General features: G+C 35.0%; 1 protein-coding gene across 1 annotated transcript in view; it reads right to left on the bottom strand.

Annotated features, from left to right (window-relative positions):
* The window catches only part of LOC125156982 (fibronectin type III domain containing protein 3C1-like), a 79933-nt gene that overhangs the window by 42470 nt on the left and 20000 nt on the right, over positions 1 to 17463 (bottom strand). The window contains 6 exon segments of the mRNA XM_047843258.1: positions 12525 to 12674; positions 14346 to 14459; positions 14661 to 14767; positions 16002 to 16107; positions 16219 to 16337; positions 17157 to 17225. Of these exon segments, the coding sequence (XP_047699214.1) occupies positions 12525 to 12674; positions 14346 to 14459; positions 14661 to 14767; positions 16002 to 16107; positions 16219 to 16337; positions 17157 to 17225 (665 nt within the window).

Raw genomic sequence — 17463 nt, 5'->3', positions numbered from 1 at the left:
AAAGTCCAAGACGAGATGGCTTCATAAATGAATTATAGCAAACATTTAGGGAAAAGTTAATACCTATTCTTCTCAAGCTATTCCAAAAAATAGAAGAAGGAAGGCTCCCAAATTCATTCTATGAGGTCACTATCACCTGCCAAAACCAGATAAAGACAGCACAGAATGAGCTATGGGCCAGTATCTCTGATGTACATAGATGCAAAGATTCTCAACGAAATACTAGCAAACTGAATCTAACAATGCATTTAAAAATCATTCACCACAATCAAGTGGGATTTATTCTCGGGATGCAAGGGTGGTTCAGTATTCGCAAATTAATCAATGTAATACATCACATCAATAAGAGAAAATATTAAAAACACATGATCATTTTAATGGAGGAAGAAAAAGCATTTCACAAAGTACATCATTCATTAATGATAAAAACCCTCAAGCAAGTAGGTTTAGAGGAAATATACCTCAACATAATAAAGGTCATATATGAAAAACACTCAGCTAACATCATACTCACTGGGGAAAAATTCAGAGCTTTTCCCCTAAGGTCAGGAACAAGACAAGGATGTCCACTCTCAGCACTTTAATTCAACATACTACTGGAAGTCCTAGGCACAGCAATCAGACAATAACAACAAAAATAAATGGCATACAGATTGGTAAGGAAGAAGTAAAAATTTCACCATTTGCACATGACATCATACTATGTATTGAAAACCCGAAAGACTCCCATTTGTAGGATACAAAATGAATGTACAGAAATCTGCTGTATTCTATACACCAGTAATAAAGCAGTAGAAAAAGATGAAGCAAACAATCCAATTTACAATTACAACAAAAAAACAAGATACCTAGAAATGAACCTAATGAAAGGTATGAGGGAGCTGAACTCTGAAGACTATAAAAAATTGTTAAAAGAATTTGAGGATGTCACAAAGAAATGGAAAGACATTCTATGCTCATGGACTGGAAGAACAAATATTATTATAATGTCTATGCTACCCAAAGCAATCTACAGATTTAATGCAATCCCTTTCAAACTACCAAGGGCATTTTTCACATAACTAGAATAAACTATTCTAAAATTTTTATGGTATCACAAAAGAACCCGAATAGCCAAAGCAATTTTGGAGAGAAAAAAAAAAAAAGCATAGCTGGAGGCATCACAACTCCGGGCTTCAAGTTATATTACAAAGGTATAGTAATCAAAACAGTATGGTACTGGCACAAAAATAGACTCACAGACCAATGCAACAGAAAGGAAAACTCAGAAATGAAACCACAATTATATGATCCATCTTTAGCAAAGCAGGAAAGAATATTCAATGGGAAAAAAGACCATCTCTTCAACAAATGGTGTTGGGAACACTGAACAGCTACATACAAAACAGTGAAACTGGACCACTCTCTAACACCATACACAAAAATAAACTAAAAACGGATTAAAGACCTAGATATGAGACCTGAAACCATAAAAATCCTAGAAGGAGGCATAGGCATAAATGTCTTTAATATTGGCCATCAAATAATTTTTCTGGATATATCTCCTGAGGCAAGGGAAATAAATACAAAAATAAACTCGTGGAGCTACAGCAAAATAACATCCTTCTGTATATGAAAGATACAATCCATAAAACTAAAAGTCAACCTACTGAATAGGAGAAGATATTTTCAAATGATATATCTGAAAAAGGGTTAGTATCCAAAATATATAAAGAACTGGTACAGCTCCATGCCCCAAAATCAAATAATCAAATTAAAAGTGGGAGTGGAGGGGCACCTGGGTGCCTCAGTTGGCTAAGTGTCCAACTCTTGATTTCAACTCAGGTCATGATCTCATGGTTTGTGAGATTGAGCCCTGCATTGGGCTCCATGCAGTGTGGAGTCTTCTTGGGTTTCTCTCTCTCCCTCCCTCTTTGCTCCTTCCCTGCTTGCACACACACTCTCTCAAAATAAACATGTAAAAAATGGAAACAAGATATGAACATACACTTGTGCAAAAAAGACGTTCAAATGTATTACAGACACACAAAAAGATGTTCAACATTACTAGGCATCAGGGAAAAATGCAAGTCAAAACTTCAGTGATGAAAAAAAAAAACTACAGTGAGATATCACCTCACACCTGTCAGAATGATTAAAATCATAAACAACAAACATTGGCTAGGATGTGGAGAAAATGGAACCTGCTAGCACTGCTGGTGGGAATGCAAACTGGTGTAGTCACGGTGAAAAGTAGTATGGAGGCTCCTCATAATGTTAAAAATAGAACTTCCCTACAGTCCAGTAATCACACTACTGGGTATTTACCCCCAAAAGACAAAAACACTAATTCAAAGTGATACATGCACCCCTTTGTGTACTGCAGTATTATTTAACATAGCCAAATTATGTAAGCAGCCCAAGTATCCACCAATAGATGAATGGTAAAGATGTGGTATGTATGGGGTGCCTTGGTGGCTCTGTTGGTTCAGTGTCCTACTCTTGATTTTGGCTCAGGTCATGATCTCGTAGTTTGTGAGTTGGAGCCCCACATTGGCCTCTGAGCTGGCAGTGCAGATCCTGTTTGGGATTCTGTTTCCCTCCCTCTCTCTGCCCCTCCCCCACTTGCACTCTATCTCTCTCAAAATAAATAAACATTAAAAAAAGATGTGGTATATATGTATATGTATATGTATAGGCTCATTATTCAGCCAGGAAAAAAAGAATGAAATCTTGCCATTTGCAGTGACATGGATGGAGCTAGAGAGTATAATGCTAAGTGAAATAAGTCCATGAGAGAAAGACAAATATGACATGATTTCATGCATATGTAGAATTTAAGAAAAAAAATGAGAGGAAAAAATGAGAGAGAAAGAAACTAATAGACTATAACTATAGAGAGCAAACTTTTCATTACCAGATGGGAAGGGGGTGGGAGGATGAGTTAAATAGATGATGGGGATTAAAGAATACACTTGTTGTGATGAGTACTGGGTGATGTATGGAATTGTTGAATTATTATATTGTACAGCTGAAACTAATATAACACTGTATGTTAGGTATATTGGAATTAAAATACAAAAAAAAGGGTGATGACTGCCATTCTGACAGGTGTGAGTTAATATCGCATGTAGTTTTTGTTTGTATTTCTCTGATGTTTAGTCATGTTGATCATCTTTTCATGTACCTGTTGGGTATTTGTATGTTTTCTTTGGAAATATGTCTATTCTTTTACTCTACTAAGTTTTAAATTGAATTATTAGTTTTTTTGCTATTGAATTGTATGAGTTCCTCATATGTTTATGATAGTAACCCTTTATCAGATATATGATTTGCAAATATTTTCTCCCATTCTATAGGTTGCCTTCTAACTTTTTGGATGTTTACTTTGCTGTGCTGAAGGATTTTAGTTTGATGTAGTCCCACTTATTTATTTTTGTTTTTGGTTCCTTTGCTTTTGGTGTCAAATCCAAAATATCATTGCCACAACTAATGTCAAGAGGCCTACCCCGTATGTTTTCTCCTAGGATTTTTATAGTTTCATTTCTTATGTTGAAGCCATTAACTCATTTTTTACTGATTTTTGTGTATGATGTAAGATAGTGGTTCAGTTTCATTCTTTTGCACATGGCTGCCCAGTTTACCATTTAGAGGAGATAATCCATTTCCTCTTATATATTCCTGGCTCCTTTGACATAAGTTAACTGACCACATATCCTGTTTATTTCTTGGGTCTTTATTCTGTTCCATTTATTTATGTATCTGTTTCTATGCTAAAACCATACTGTTTAGATTACTATAGCTTTGTAATATAGTTTGATAGGAGGAAGTATGATGCCTCTCCTTTGTTCTTTGTCAGGATTTCTTTGGCTATTTGGAGTCTTTTGTGGTTCCATAGAAATTTTAGAATTGTTTACTTTATTGACGTGAAAAATGTCACTAGAATTTTCATAGGGGTTGCATTGAATCTATAGATTCTGTGATAGTTATGGATATTTTAACAATGTTAATTCTTCTAATCCATGAGTACAGAATATCTTTCCATTTAATCGTGTCTTCTTCAGTTTCTTTCAACAATGTCTTATATAGTTTCAGTAAATCTTTCACGTTGGCTAAATTTATTCCTAAGTATTTTATTCTTTTTGATACAATCATAAATGGGATTGTCTTCCTACTCCCTCTTTCATATTGTTTGTTATTAGTGTATAGAAACACAATCGATTTTTGTATATTCATTTTGTATGCTGTAACTTTACTGGATTCAATTATGATTTCTAACAATTTTTTGGTGGAGTCCTTAGAATGTTCTCCATATAATGTATCATCTGAAAATAAGGATGGTTTTACTTCTTTCTTTACGATTTGGATGCCTTTTCCTTTTCTTCCCCAATTTCTCTGGCTAGTGCTCCTTGGACTATGCTGACTAAAAAGTGACAACTCTTGTAACTGATCCTTGTCTTGTAACTGATCTTGGTGGAAAAATTTTCAGCTTTGTACCACTGAGAATAATGTTAGCTGTGAGCTTGTCTTATCTGGCCTTATTACGTTGGGGTATATTTCCTCCGTAAGCAGTTTGTTGAAAGTATTTGTTATTTTGAATGGATGTATAATTTTGTCAAATGCTTTTTCTACATCTATTGAGAGGATCATATGATTTTTTTGATCATATGACTTTTATCCCTCATTTCATTAATGTGGTATATCACATTGATTGATTTGCAGATGTTGAACCATCCTTGAATTCCTGGAATAAATTCTACTTGATCATAGTGCATTATACACTTAATGTACTGTTGAATTTGGTTTGCTACTATTTTGAGGATTTTTTGTTTCTCATCTATCTTTCTCAGGGATATTGGCCTGTAATTTTCTTGTACTGCTTTTGTCTGGTATAGTATCATACTGCTGACCTCATAAAATGAGTTGTGAAGTATTCTCTCCTATTTTTTGAAAGAGTTTGAGAATTGCTATTAGTTCTTTAAGTGTTTGGTATAATTCACTAGTAATGCTGTCAGGTCCTGGACTTTTCTTTATTGGGAGGTTTTTTTATTATTGAATCAATTTCCTTATTCATTATTGATCTGTTCATATTATCTATTTATTCATGATTCAGTTGGAGTAGATTGTATGTTTCCAGGAACATATCTATTTCTTCTACGTTTTTCAACTTGGCATGTAATTATTCATAGTAAACTCTTATGATGCTTTGTATTTCTATGGCATCTGTTGTAAAGTCTCCTCTTTCATTTCTATTTGAATCCTTATTCTTATTTTCTTGGTAAGTTTAGATAAATGTTTGTCTATTTTGTTTATCTTTAAGAAAAACATCCAAGTCTTAGTTTTGTTGATTTCTATTTTCTTTTTAGTCTCTATTCATTTCCGCTCTGATCTTTGTTATTTCATTTCTCTTACTAGTTTACTGTTAGTTCATTTTGTGATTTCATTATTATACTAGGCTTAGTTTGTTTTCTTTTTTTAGTTTGTTTAGTTTGTTTTATTTAAGGTGTAAATTTAGTTTATTTGAGCTCTTTCTTTTTCTTTATTGTAGGCATTTATCACTATGAAGTTCTCTCTTAGAGCTTTTGCTGCATCCTATTAAATTTTTGTATGTTGTATTTACATTTTCAATTGTCTCAAGATATTTTTTTATTTCTCTTTTTATTTCTTCTTTGACCTATTGGCTATTCAGTGGTATGTGGTTTAATCTCCACATATTTGTGAATTTTCCAATTTTCTTCTTGCAATTAATTTCTAGTTCCATACCACTGTGGTTGGAAAAGATACTTGATATCATTTCAATCTTCTTAAATTCATTAAGGCTTTTTTTGCGACATAACATATGATCTATCCTTGAGAGTATTCCATATGTGCTTGAGAAGAATGTGTATGCCACTGTTATATAGAATGTTTTATAAATGTCTGTTAAGTCCATCTGGTCTAACATGCAGGTTAAGTCCCATGTTTCCTTACTAATTTTCTGTTTGGGCAATCTATCCATTGTTGAAGATGGAATATTAAAGTTTTCTACTATTATTGCATTGTTGCTTATTTCTCCCTTAGGTCCGTTAGCATTTGCCTTATATATTTAGGTGCTTTGTGTTGGGTTCATTAATATTTACAAATGATATTGTAATGGATTGAGCCATTTTTCACTGTATAGTAACCTTATCTGTCTCTTATTGACAATTGGCTGAAAGTCTATTTTGTCTAATATATGTATATCTACCCCTGCCTTCTTTTGATTTCCTTTTGCATGGAATATCTTTTCCCATCCCTTCACCTTCAGTTTGTGTGTGTCTTTAAAGCTGAAGCAAATCACTTATAGACATTATATAGCTGGGCCTTATTTTATCAGACACTCTGTGCCTTTTGATTGTAGAATTGAATCCATTTACATTTAAAGTAATTATTTATAGGTTTGGGCTTACTACTGCCATTTTGTTCATTGTTTTCTGGCTGTTTTGCCAGAATTCTCTTGTTTCTTTTTTCTTCTCTTGCTTTCTTTGTGATTTGATAATTTTCTACAGTCATATCCTTAGATTATTCTCTTTATCTCCTGTGTATCTATTATAGGTTCTTGCTTTGTGATTACCTCCAGGCTTATATAAAGCATATTTATAACAGTTTATTTTAAGCTGACAGCAACTTAAATTTAAATGTGTACTAAAGATATGTATTTTTGCTGTACCCCCCCCCCATTTTATGTCTTTGATGGCACAATTTAAATCTTTTAATTTTATGTATCCATTAAATTTTTGTAACTGTTTTTAGTACTTTCATCTTTTAACATTCATAATAGATTTATACATGTCTTACCCACCACCATTACATTATAGTATTCAGAATTTAACTATATAATTACCTTAACCAGTGAGATGTATAGTTTCATGTTTTCCTATTACTAGTTAGTGTCCTTTCATTCAGTTTTAAAAGTCCCTTTAACATTTTTTGTAGGACCAGTCTGTTGGTAATGAACTCCTTCAGGTTTTGCTTGTCTGGGAAATACTTGATCTTTCTAATTCTGAAGAACAACTTTTCTGGGTAGAGTATTCCTGGTTGGAAGTTTTTTTCTTTCAGCTCTATGAATATATCATGCCACTCCCTTCTGTCTTGCAAAGTTTCTGCTGAAAAATCTGCTGATACTTTTATGGGGGGTTCTCTTGCATGTAACAAGTTGTTTTTCTTTTGCTCTTTTTAAGATTTTTTCCTTGTCTTTAACTTTTTACAATTTAATTATGTGTCTGGATATGGGTCTTTTTTGGATTATCTTAGTTGGACTTTCTGGGCTTCTTGAATCTGGATGGCTGTTTCCTCCCCAGTTTATAGCGTTTTTAGCTACTGTTTCTTTGACTAAACTTTCTTCCCCTTTCTGTTTTCCTTTGGGGATCTCTGTTATGCATATATTTATTTGCTTTATGGTATCCCATAAGTCCTGTCTTTTTCATATTTTTGCTTCTATGGTGGATGAGTTCCACTGCCCTGTCTTCAGATTTGCTGATCCTTTCTAACACTTGATCTTGTCTGCTGTTCAGCACTTTTATTGAATTTTTCATGTCAGTTTTTATATTCTTCACCTATGTGATATCTCCTTGGTACTTTTTAACTTTCTATCTCTTTGTTGAAATTTTCACTTTATCCATGCACTGTTCTCCTGATCTAGAGGGCATCTTTATGACCACTGTTTTGAACTCTTTATCAGGTAAATCTCTTGTCTCCATTTAATTAAAAGCTGTTTCTGGAGTTTCGTCTTATTATTTTGTTTGGAACATATTGTTTCCCCATTTTACCTGACTTTCTGTGCAATATATAAAACATCTACTTCTCCCACAATCTTGAAGGAGTAGCCTTGTGTAGGGTATGAACATTATCATTTGGCCTCGTCCTAGCTCTTAGTTTTCTCTCAAACCTTAGTGATTTTGCAAGCTAGCATCTTTGTTCTTAGTGGTTCCAGTAGTTGAAGTTGTTGCCAATATCTGTCAGTGTCCGAAAAGGATGGATACCAGTTGGCACTTAATTTGAGCTTATTGGAAGCTGGACCCTCAGCTATAGCTTCTATGATAGGCAAAACAGTCTCTTTCAGGGAAAGACTGGGAGATGAGTATTTCTAACTTGTGCCTCTGTACTGAGATCTTGGGTTATAGCCAGTCAAGAACTGTTTCTTTGTTTGATACAGTATTCTGAAACCTACAGATGCAAGTTTCACTGGTCACAAAAGCCAGGAAATCAATAGTTGCATCCTCTGGGTTGCAACCAAAATGCTGGGGTGCCATACATGTGCACAAGCTCCTTTCAAGGAGATACTGGTGACCTGGAGTGTGGCAGAGGGAGATTTCAGTCATCCCTTAGATGTGTGCTAAATTAGGAGCCTGACCCTCAGGTTACAGCCTTAAAACTATTCAATTAGGCCCTTTTTCAGGGAAAGACTGGGAGATGGGTGTTTCTACTACCTCTGCACTGAGACCTGAGGGAATAGCCAGTGTGAGTCCTAACAAGCCAATTAAGACTGCTTCTTTGTTTGGTTAGTGTTGTGGGTCTCATGGATGCATGCCCCCATTGGATTTCAGGATAGGCCGTTTTATTTTTATTTTATTTTATTTTATTTTATTTTATTTTATTTTATTTTTATTTATTTTTTTCAATATATGAAATTTATTGTCAAATTGGTTTCCATACAACACCCAGTGCTCATCCCAAAAGGTGCCCTCCTCAATACCCATCACCCCCCCTCCCCTCCCTCCCACCCCCCATCAACCCTCAGTTTGTTCTCAGTTTTTATGAGTCTCTTATGCTTTGGCTCTCTCCCACTCTAACTTTTTTTTTTTTTATGCTAAGTGAAATAAGCCATACAGAGAAAGACAGATACCATATGTTTTCACTCTTATGTGGATCCTGAGAAACTTAACAGAAACCCATGGGGGAGGGGAAGGAAAAAAAAAAAAGGATAGGTCGTTTTAGAGCCCTGTCTGTTAGGTGGAAGTTTTCAAACCTGGTATACTAGATGTTGGGTCCAAAATCTTGATTCCTCACGGAGATGTTGGCAGTTGTGTTTCCTCCCTCATTGTATGTTGCTGTGCTGGTGTGGAGTTTATACCGAGAGTGTATCTCAGCCTTTCTTACCAATTTTGATGTGGTTTTTCTCTCATTTGCCTGGTGTTTATGAGTCACTCAGCTATTTTCTGGATTTCTTTCAGAGGAAATTGTATATGTAACTGTGGTTTCAGTGTATCTGTGGGAGGAGATGATTTCAGGAGCCTTTTGTGTCACCAACTTGGATCAGAATCCCAATGTCATTGCTTTTCTGAAGTTCTAAGCCTTCTTTTGTTATCATTTCCTTTTTTTTTAAAGAGTGCTTTTTGTAACCAATTTTAATTGGGAGTGTTACTGGCAACAAATTCTTAGTTTTTCTTTATCTGAGAGTGTCTTTATATTTTCATTCCTGAAGGATATTTTTTGCCTAATATAGTTTGTAGTTGACAGTTTTCTTTCAGTACTTGAAAAATGTTATGCAACTTATTAAAATGGTTTCAAAAGAGATATATTTGTCATTTGAATTGATTTTCACCTATAAGTAATGCACCATTTCTGTGTGCTTTCAAGATTTTTTCTTTGTTTTTTTTTTCAGAAGTTTAATTATGAATTGTTTTGGTGGTGTGGATTTCTTCACATTTATCCTATTTTAGATATTCTGTTTTTTTAATATTTTGGCTTATGTTCTCCCCCAAATTGGGAAGTTTTCATTATTTCTTTGGGCAAGTTTTTAATTCACACTCTTTTACTTCTCTCCTTCTGGGAGTTTAATGATATGACTATTATCTCTTTTGTTATTTTTTCATATGTCCCTGAAACCTTGTTCAATTTTTTCTTTTAAAATCCTTTATGTATTCAAGATTTTATTAATCTGCCTTCAAGTTCACAGATTCTATCTTCTGTCATCTCCACTCTACCGTTGAACCCATACAGTAAGGTTTTTATTTTTGTTATTATATATTTCAGTTCTATAATTTCCATTTGGTTCTTTTCTATAAATTTTTATCTCTTTTATATATTTTATTTCTTTGTTGAGATTTTTAATATTTTTTAAATTTATTACAAGGTATCTCATAATTGCTTGTTGAAGCATTTTTTGATGGTTACTTAAATCCTTATCAGATACTTCAAATTTCTGATTCATCACAGATGAATTAATTGTTTTTGATTGTTTTCATCATTCAGGTTCTGATTTCCCTGGTCCTCATTATAACAAATGATTATTCTAGACATTTTTAATATTATATTATAAGAGTCTGGGTTATATTTAATCCTTATCATAGTAAGCAGTATCCCTTAGAAGTATAGTGCAAAGTTGGGTAAGGTGGAAATTCCTCTCCTATCTACACCTTTTTGAAACCTTTCTAACAGAAGTAGAGCAACTATTTGTACTGTATTACTGTCTCTGAGTGTGGACTAAGCTCAGCCCCCCACAGGTTCCTGATGATACCACGAAGGGGGAAATGGAGATCTGACTAACATCTCTGTGTTCCTGTAGGGTGGAGGTGGAAACTCAGTTCCCAGTAGGGTCTCAGTTCCCAGTAGGGTCTAAATGACACCATGGGAAGGGAATGGGGGAGTGGGGCGCCAAGTAATATAGCCTCTCACCACCTAGATTTGCATCTTTGATGCTGAGTAGAGATAAAGGCTGAGCTCTCCAGCAGACCCTGCTGATAGCAGGTGAAGGAGGAATATGAGTGTTGACCAGCTCTATTTCCCAAATTGTTATTCAGTCTTAGTGCTGGTAGGTGGAAATTTAGGTTAAACTTCTCACTAGGCCTTATTGACACAGGAGTAGGAAGAAAGTAGAGTGCTGACTAGCCTGAATTATATCAGTCTTGGTCAGTCTATTGCTGCTGGTTGAGGGTGGCGGAGGTTCAGTTTGCCAATACTAACCCTTCAAGGGGATTATATTGCTGCCTCATGCTTCCATCAGAGAGGTATGGAAGATCTTAAGATCCCTACTTGGCCATTACTGACACCAGTTGACAGGGGAATGGGAGCAGAGACTGCCTGCTTTTGATATGCAAGGAATGAAAGATCAATTCCATGCTTGGCCCTGCTGAAACTGAAACCACTTGGTAGGGAAATTGGAGCATGTTCCTTGTTGTTTCTGGGGTGGGTTGGATGGTCAACTTCCCACTCTGCCTGTTGAAACTTCAGGGGTGAAGAAGGACAGGAGTGTGTGTGCTTTCTCAATTGATTTTTGGCTGGAGTAAGGTGGGAATTACTTAAGAGATTTTCTGTGATTAGGCTAGCATTTTCCTAGTCACTTTGTTGAGGGGAAGCAGGCTTTTTCTGGAGGTTTTTTTCCTGTCTGTTCCTGTTTGCAATTTTGAGTTGGAGGCTTCTCCCATACCCTTTCTGGGACATGTGTGAGGAGATAAGTCTAGCAGGGGGCTCACTACTGTATTCTTTCTCAAGTTATGAGGTCTTAGGATCTTTGCCTTTCTACATTTTTCTTTCTTTCCACCATTCAGAGTCTTCCTGTGCTGTTTGTTGTGTTATGTTCAGATTTTTTAGTTACAAAAGGGAGGGTCTGGGAGGTATGGGGACACTCTGTCTTGGCAGGATCCTATTCCGTTGATTTTTACCTCTCTAATATGTTTCAAATCCATTAATGTCCCGGAATTCCCATTGTAGCATCCTTAATATTCATAAATTCACCCATCCTTTGGACAACCACAGTGGCCTCCTCACTAATAAATATATATTGTAAGAGCATTTTTCCAACAAAAAATATAGACACCCAAAAAGTTAACAACGGATTTTAAATAATTACTTCCAGTGCTGAAGACAATTTGGGAGATGGAACTTAGATTCTTAGTATTAGGGCTCTTAGGATTTGATGACTTAAGTTGATAGGGACAATAAATAAGATCATTATAAATTTGGATTGTCTCCCCTAATCTTAAAGTTATGAGTCTTACAATTATGGTAATTCAGAGGAGAAAGAAATCACTTCTAGCTACGGTTTTCAGGGAAGCATTCATGCAAAAGCTTGGTTTTATGGGACAAGACAGGCAAAAAACAAGGTATGAGCAAATATACGAGGCATACTTGGGGTGGTGGTAGAATAGACTTGTTTGTTTGAAATGGTTTCTGACATTTTTCCTAATTAATGATAATTATCACTTACAGTGCTTTTTAATTTTATGGATTAACAAGTCACTGGATTAGAAATTTTGATTCAGTAGGTCTGAGTGGAAGTGTAGGAATCTATTTTAAACAAGCATTTCAGGTTATTGTTAAGTTCAAGGTAATTTGGGAAACAGAACTGTAGAAAAGATAATGGCAGATCAAGTTGGAATAAAAGTAGGTTCCAGATTATGGGGGGGCTTTAAATGCCAGATGAAGAAGCTCAGAATGATGTTGCTGAACATGAGGAATATTTAACATTTGGAATTCTGTGACTCCCTTCTATTCACTACACTGGAAATGGTGCCAGTATTATGGATGTGGGTAGCATAGGTTAATAACTGTTCTCTTGTTTACATTGAAATAACTGTTAGGATTACCTGAACTCTGCAAAAATATGTAGTTGCAGGAATGAGACCTTTAACTTCATAGCTCAGACAAGGGCCAGTATATATCAAGTGCATCGATTCTTCAGTTTTTCCCCACTCTAGTCTGTAATCTGTGATTTCGGCACCATTACATACAGGAATCTAAAAGATTCAACAAAAACAGAAATTGATTTTTTTTCTATAAATTGTCACTATACTAGATACTGTGGAGCATTACAATATGATCTTTTGATGTCAAAACTCATATTAAATGGTATGAGATATAGACAAGAATAGAAATAATTAAGCATAAGAGCACTGTAATTGACATTAAAAGTCTCAAAATTAAGAGAAAAGATTGGCTAATCGCACATATTTGATAAATTCCTGTTTGTATTTTTTTTTAAATTTGTTCAACGTTTTTTATTTATTTTTGGGACAGAGAGAGACAGAGCATGAACGGGGGAGGGGCAGAGAGAGAGGGAGACACAGAATCGGAAACAGGCTCCGAGCCATCAGCCCAGAGCCTGACGCGGGGCTCGAACTCACGGACCGCGAGATCGTGACCTGGCTGAAGTCGGACGCTTAACCGACTGCGCCACCCAGGCGTCCCTCCTGTTTGTAATTTAAAAATTATTCTCAAATAGCTTACTTAAAAAAGAGCACTCTTAGATATATTAATGTTGCTTAACATTACTATTGATGATAGTGGGATAAAACACAAATTCCAGTAGTCTCTGGAATTTGTACAGTGCTGTAATTAGACCTTTTATTATTATCAGATTAAAAGCTTTTGTGTTAATACTAGAAACCCTCTGCTAGAGTCTGGGAAAAATGGAAGAAAAATTCAAAGTTACCTAGGTGGCTTAATAATTAGGCCGACTTTTTTCAGCTTGCTTAAATGGGAAGGTATTCACATGAATGCAAAACATTTTTAATTAATTATTTTTAATTTTCAAGTTAGTTAACATACAGTGTAGTCTTGGTTCTGGAGTAGAATCCAGAGATTCATCACTTACATATAACACCCAGTGCTCATTACAACAAGTGACCTCCTTAATGCCCATCACCCATTTTCCCCACCCCGCCACCCCCCACTCCCATCAACGCTTAGTTTGTTCTCTGTATTTAAGAGTCTCTTGAGGCGCCTAGGTGGCTCAGGCGGTTAAGTGTCCAACTTCGGCTCAGGTCATGATCTCACAGTTTGTGAGTTTGAGCTATGCATCAGGCTCTGTAGCACAGAGCCTGGAGCCTGCTTCAGATTCTGTGTCTCCTCCTCTCTCTTCCCGTCCCATGCTCATGCTCTGTCTCTGTCTCTCAGTAATAAATAAACATTTAAAAAAATTTTAAGAGTCTCTTCTGGTGATGCAAAACATTTTTTTAAGCTTCATTATCTCATAGCCACATTTTAATGTGTCATATTGTAGAGTTACATGCAAACAAACACGACCAGAGATTTCCCAATGAAGTTTTTTAAAAAATAATAGATTCTATAAATTTACTTATTTGTTTTTTTATTATAAATTCATTTAATTTTATTACCTCATATTTTGGTTTTAAGAATTAAATTAGTTACCTATTAATAGTCTATTTGGTTTTCCAAGTTAATAATCTCCATAAAAATAGGATCTGGAAAGCAAGATTACTATAGTCTTAGCATTTCTAATAGTACTAGTATCAGGTTTTATGTGTGTTCTAGAATCATGATCCAAGGCTTATGGGACCTTAATCTAAACTCTAACTCCTTAGGGAGTTGTGTACTTTCAAAAACATACTAAAGCAATTGCTGTGCTCTTATGGAACAAAATTAATAAAAGTAAGTTGATAACATACCTCCCAACTAACAGCAATGCAGGTTGGACCCTTGCAGGTTACCACAGGTGTACCACATTGAGAAGGAGGGCTTGGAACTGGTGCACTTTCACACTTCATTGAATGAGATCCAGACTACAAATAAACACAAGCAAATAAGAAAACACAAAAATGATTGTGCAGGTATAGTTACTCTCTATCTTGACAGGGAGTAGAAACATATATTCATCCAAAGTGAAATGAACGATGAATGGGCCAACTGAACAATATAACTTCCCCAGCACTATTCACTGCTTTTAACCAGAAACTGGATTCTTCAGAAATTAATTTACTCACTGTGCATCTCACTTTGGAGCCAGGATGCCTTCGTTTGTCATCTTGGTTACCTTCTGCCTTTTTGACATTTGCAAATGCTTCCGAGTTTCCATTAGTAGGAGGATTGTCTACAAAAATGTACAAAATAAACTACAAAAATGTACAAAATAAACTTAAAAAATTGCAAATAATTTTAAGGGTGTTACTTTAAAATAACACAAAATAACTTTATAAGACACAATGTCAAAGCACATAATAAAGTAACAGAAAATACAAATTATATTAGTTTGTGTCAATTAACTTTTAAATTTAATGTAAAGACACTTAAAAAGTTTAAAAATCCATTAAAAAATGGATTTACCTAGAGGGTATTATGCTAAGTGATGTGAGTCATACAGAGAGACCATATGATTTCATACCATATGATTTCACTTATATGTGGATTTTAAAAATGAACAAACAAAAAACCAGACTCTTAAATACAAAGGACAAACTGGTGATTACCAGAGGAGAGGTGGGTGGGGGGATGGGAAAATATATAAAAGGGATTAAGAGGTATAAACTAACAGTTATAAGTAAGTAAGGGGCGCGTGGATGGCTCAGTTGGTTGAGTGTCTGACTTCGGCTCAGGTCATGATCTCATGGTCTGTGGGTTCGAGCCCCACGTCGGGCTCTGTGCCGACAGCTCAGAGCCTGGAGCCTGCTTCTGATCCTGTCTCCCTCTCTCTCTGCCCCTCTCCCACTCTCACTTTGTCTCACTCTGTCTCTCAAAAATAAATAAATATAAAAATAAAAATAAATTAAAAAAGTAAGTAATGGAGATGAAAAGTACAGCATAGGGAATATATATAATCAATAATATTGACAGATGGTATTTATACTTATTGTGGTGAGCACTGATATATAGAATCTTTGAATCAATATGTTGTACACATGAAACTAATATAACATTGAATGTTAATTATACTCCAGAAATTTTTGTGATTTCAATTACAAAGAAACAGTTTTCTAAATATTCTAAATATTCAATTTTATAGTTAAAAAACCTACTTGCTCTGCTTTAATAACATTAATTTTAATTTTTTTAATGTTTACTTTTTAGAGAGAGAACAAGTGAGTCAGGGAGGGGCAGAGAGAGAGAGAGAGAGACAAAGAATCCAAAGCAGGCTCTAGGCTCTGAGCTGTCGGCACAGATCCTGACACAGGGCCCAAACTCATGGACCCTGAGATCATGACCTGAGCTGAAGTTGGATGCTTGACTGAGCCACCCAGTTGCCCCTTAGTAACATTAATTAATTAAAATCAGGAGTTACAAAACAAGTAATTTAGGTAAAGTCATTCAAATCCTACAAGAAGACTCACCACATTTGATGTTGTTTTCTCTGGTCTTTGCCGCACCATTCAAGGGTGGAGGATGGCAAGATGCAGGAGAAAGATTAGGTGTTTGAGTAGTCAGTATATCTGAAAGCTAAGAGAGGTACAAAATACCTTATGATTATATTAAATTCAAGTTAAGTTTTTAAAACAATTTTTAAAACACAAATCCTTAATTTAAAAATTTCCCTCTCTGTTTCCTCACCTGGCTTTGACCTATAGGTGAAGTACAAAAGACTCTCAGTTTATATGTATTACCAGGTTGCAGGTGATCATATAGAAATTCCTTTGTGGTTCCATTATAGATTATCTTCCAGGAATTCACTGAAGGGATGAAAGCAAATTTATCCAATTTATTTATAGTTAGCTTATAAATGCTATGGGCCCCATTATTATCTCATGTATACGCCAAGAAATAGGCATTTTGGAAATTAACCGTGGTCCAGTTCCTATTTACAATAGGTCCAGTTACCTATTTACAATAATTATATTCCTTATAGAACTAGACATAAAATAATAAAAGATCAGTAAGTAAACATAATTTGTCACTAAAAAATGGAGAAATATAAGTAGGTCCTGGGGTTTAGTTAATAGCATTGTACCAATGCCAATTTCCTGGTTTTGATAATTGCACTATGGTTATGTAAGAAATTAATTTTAGGAGAAGCTGAATGAAGGTTATATATGGGAATTCTCTATACTATTTTGGCAACTTCTAGGTAAGCATAAATTATTTCAAAATAAAAACTTAAAAAAAATCATGATATGGGGTGCCTGGGTGGCTCAGTCAGTTAAACATCTGACTTCAGCTCAGGTCATGATCTCCCAGTCTGTGAGTTCGAGCCCCGCATTGGTCTCTGCACTGACAGCTCAGAACCTGGAGCCTGCTTCGGATTCTGTGTCTCGCTCTCTCTCTGCCCCTTCCCTGCTCACACTCTCTCTTTCAGGAAATGAATAAACATAAAAAAACTTAAAAAAAAATCATGATGCATAGTTGTTGTGATGAGCACCCAGTGTTGTATGGAAGTATTGAATATTGTACACCTGAAACTAATATTACATTGGATGTTAACTGAGTGGAATTTAAATAAAAACTTAAAAAAAACCTGTAATTTATCTTTGAAAAAAATCATAATGTCTTACCATCTGAATTTTCACTAACTTCTAAACTGTAACTTGAAATGTATGTACCACCATTATCTTGTGGTGGTTCTGGAAAGAGAAATAAAATTAAAATTATTCTTGAATAAACTTAAAAGTCTTTCACTGGAAATTTATAAATTAATTTTTTATGGAGAAAAAATATAAACATGACACAATAGAATATTAATATTGGACATGAAACATTTAAGGTGAGATTTTAAAGTTCTTTGGAAAAGACTAAAATACTAAGTATTTGTACCTTGAATTTGATTTTTCCAGTTTAGAGGCAAAATAATTTATAAAAATA

Source organism: Prionailurus viverrinus, chromosome X (assembly GCF_022837055.1).
Source record: "Prionailurus viverrinus isolate Anna chromosome X, UM_Priviv_1.0, whole genome shotgun sequence".
Lineage (NCBI taxonomy): Eukaryota > Metazoa > Chordata > Mammalia > Carnivora > Felidae > Prionailurus > Prionailurus viverrinus.
This window is presented reverse-complemented; position numbering and strand designations above follow the sequence as displayed.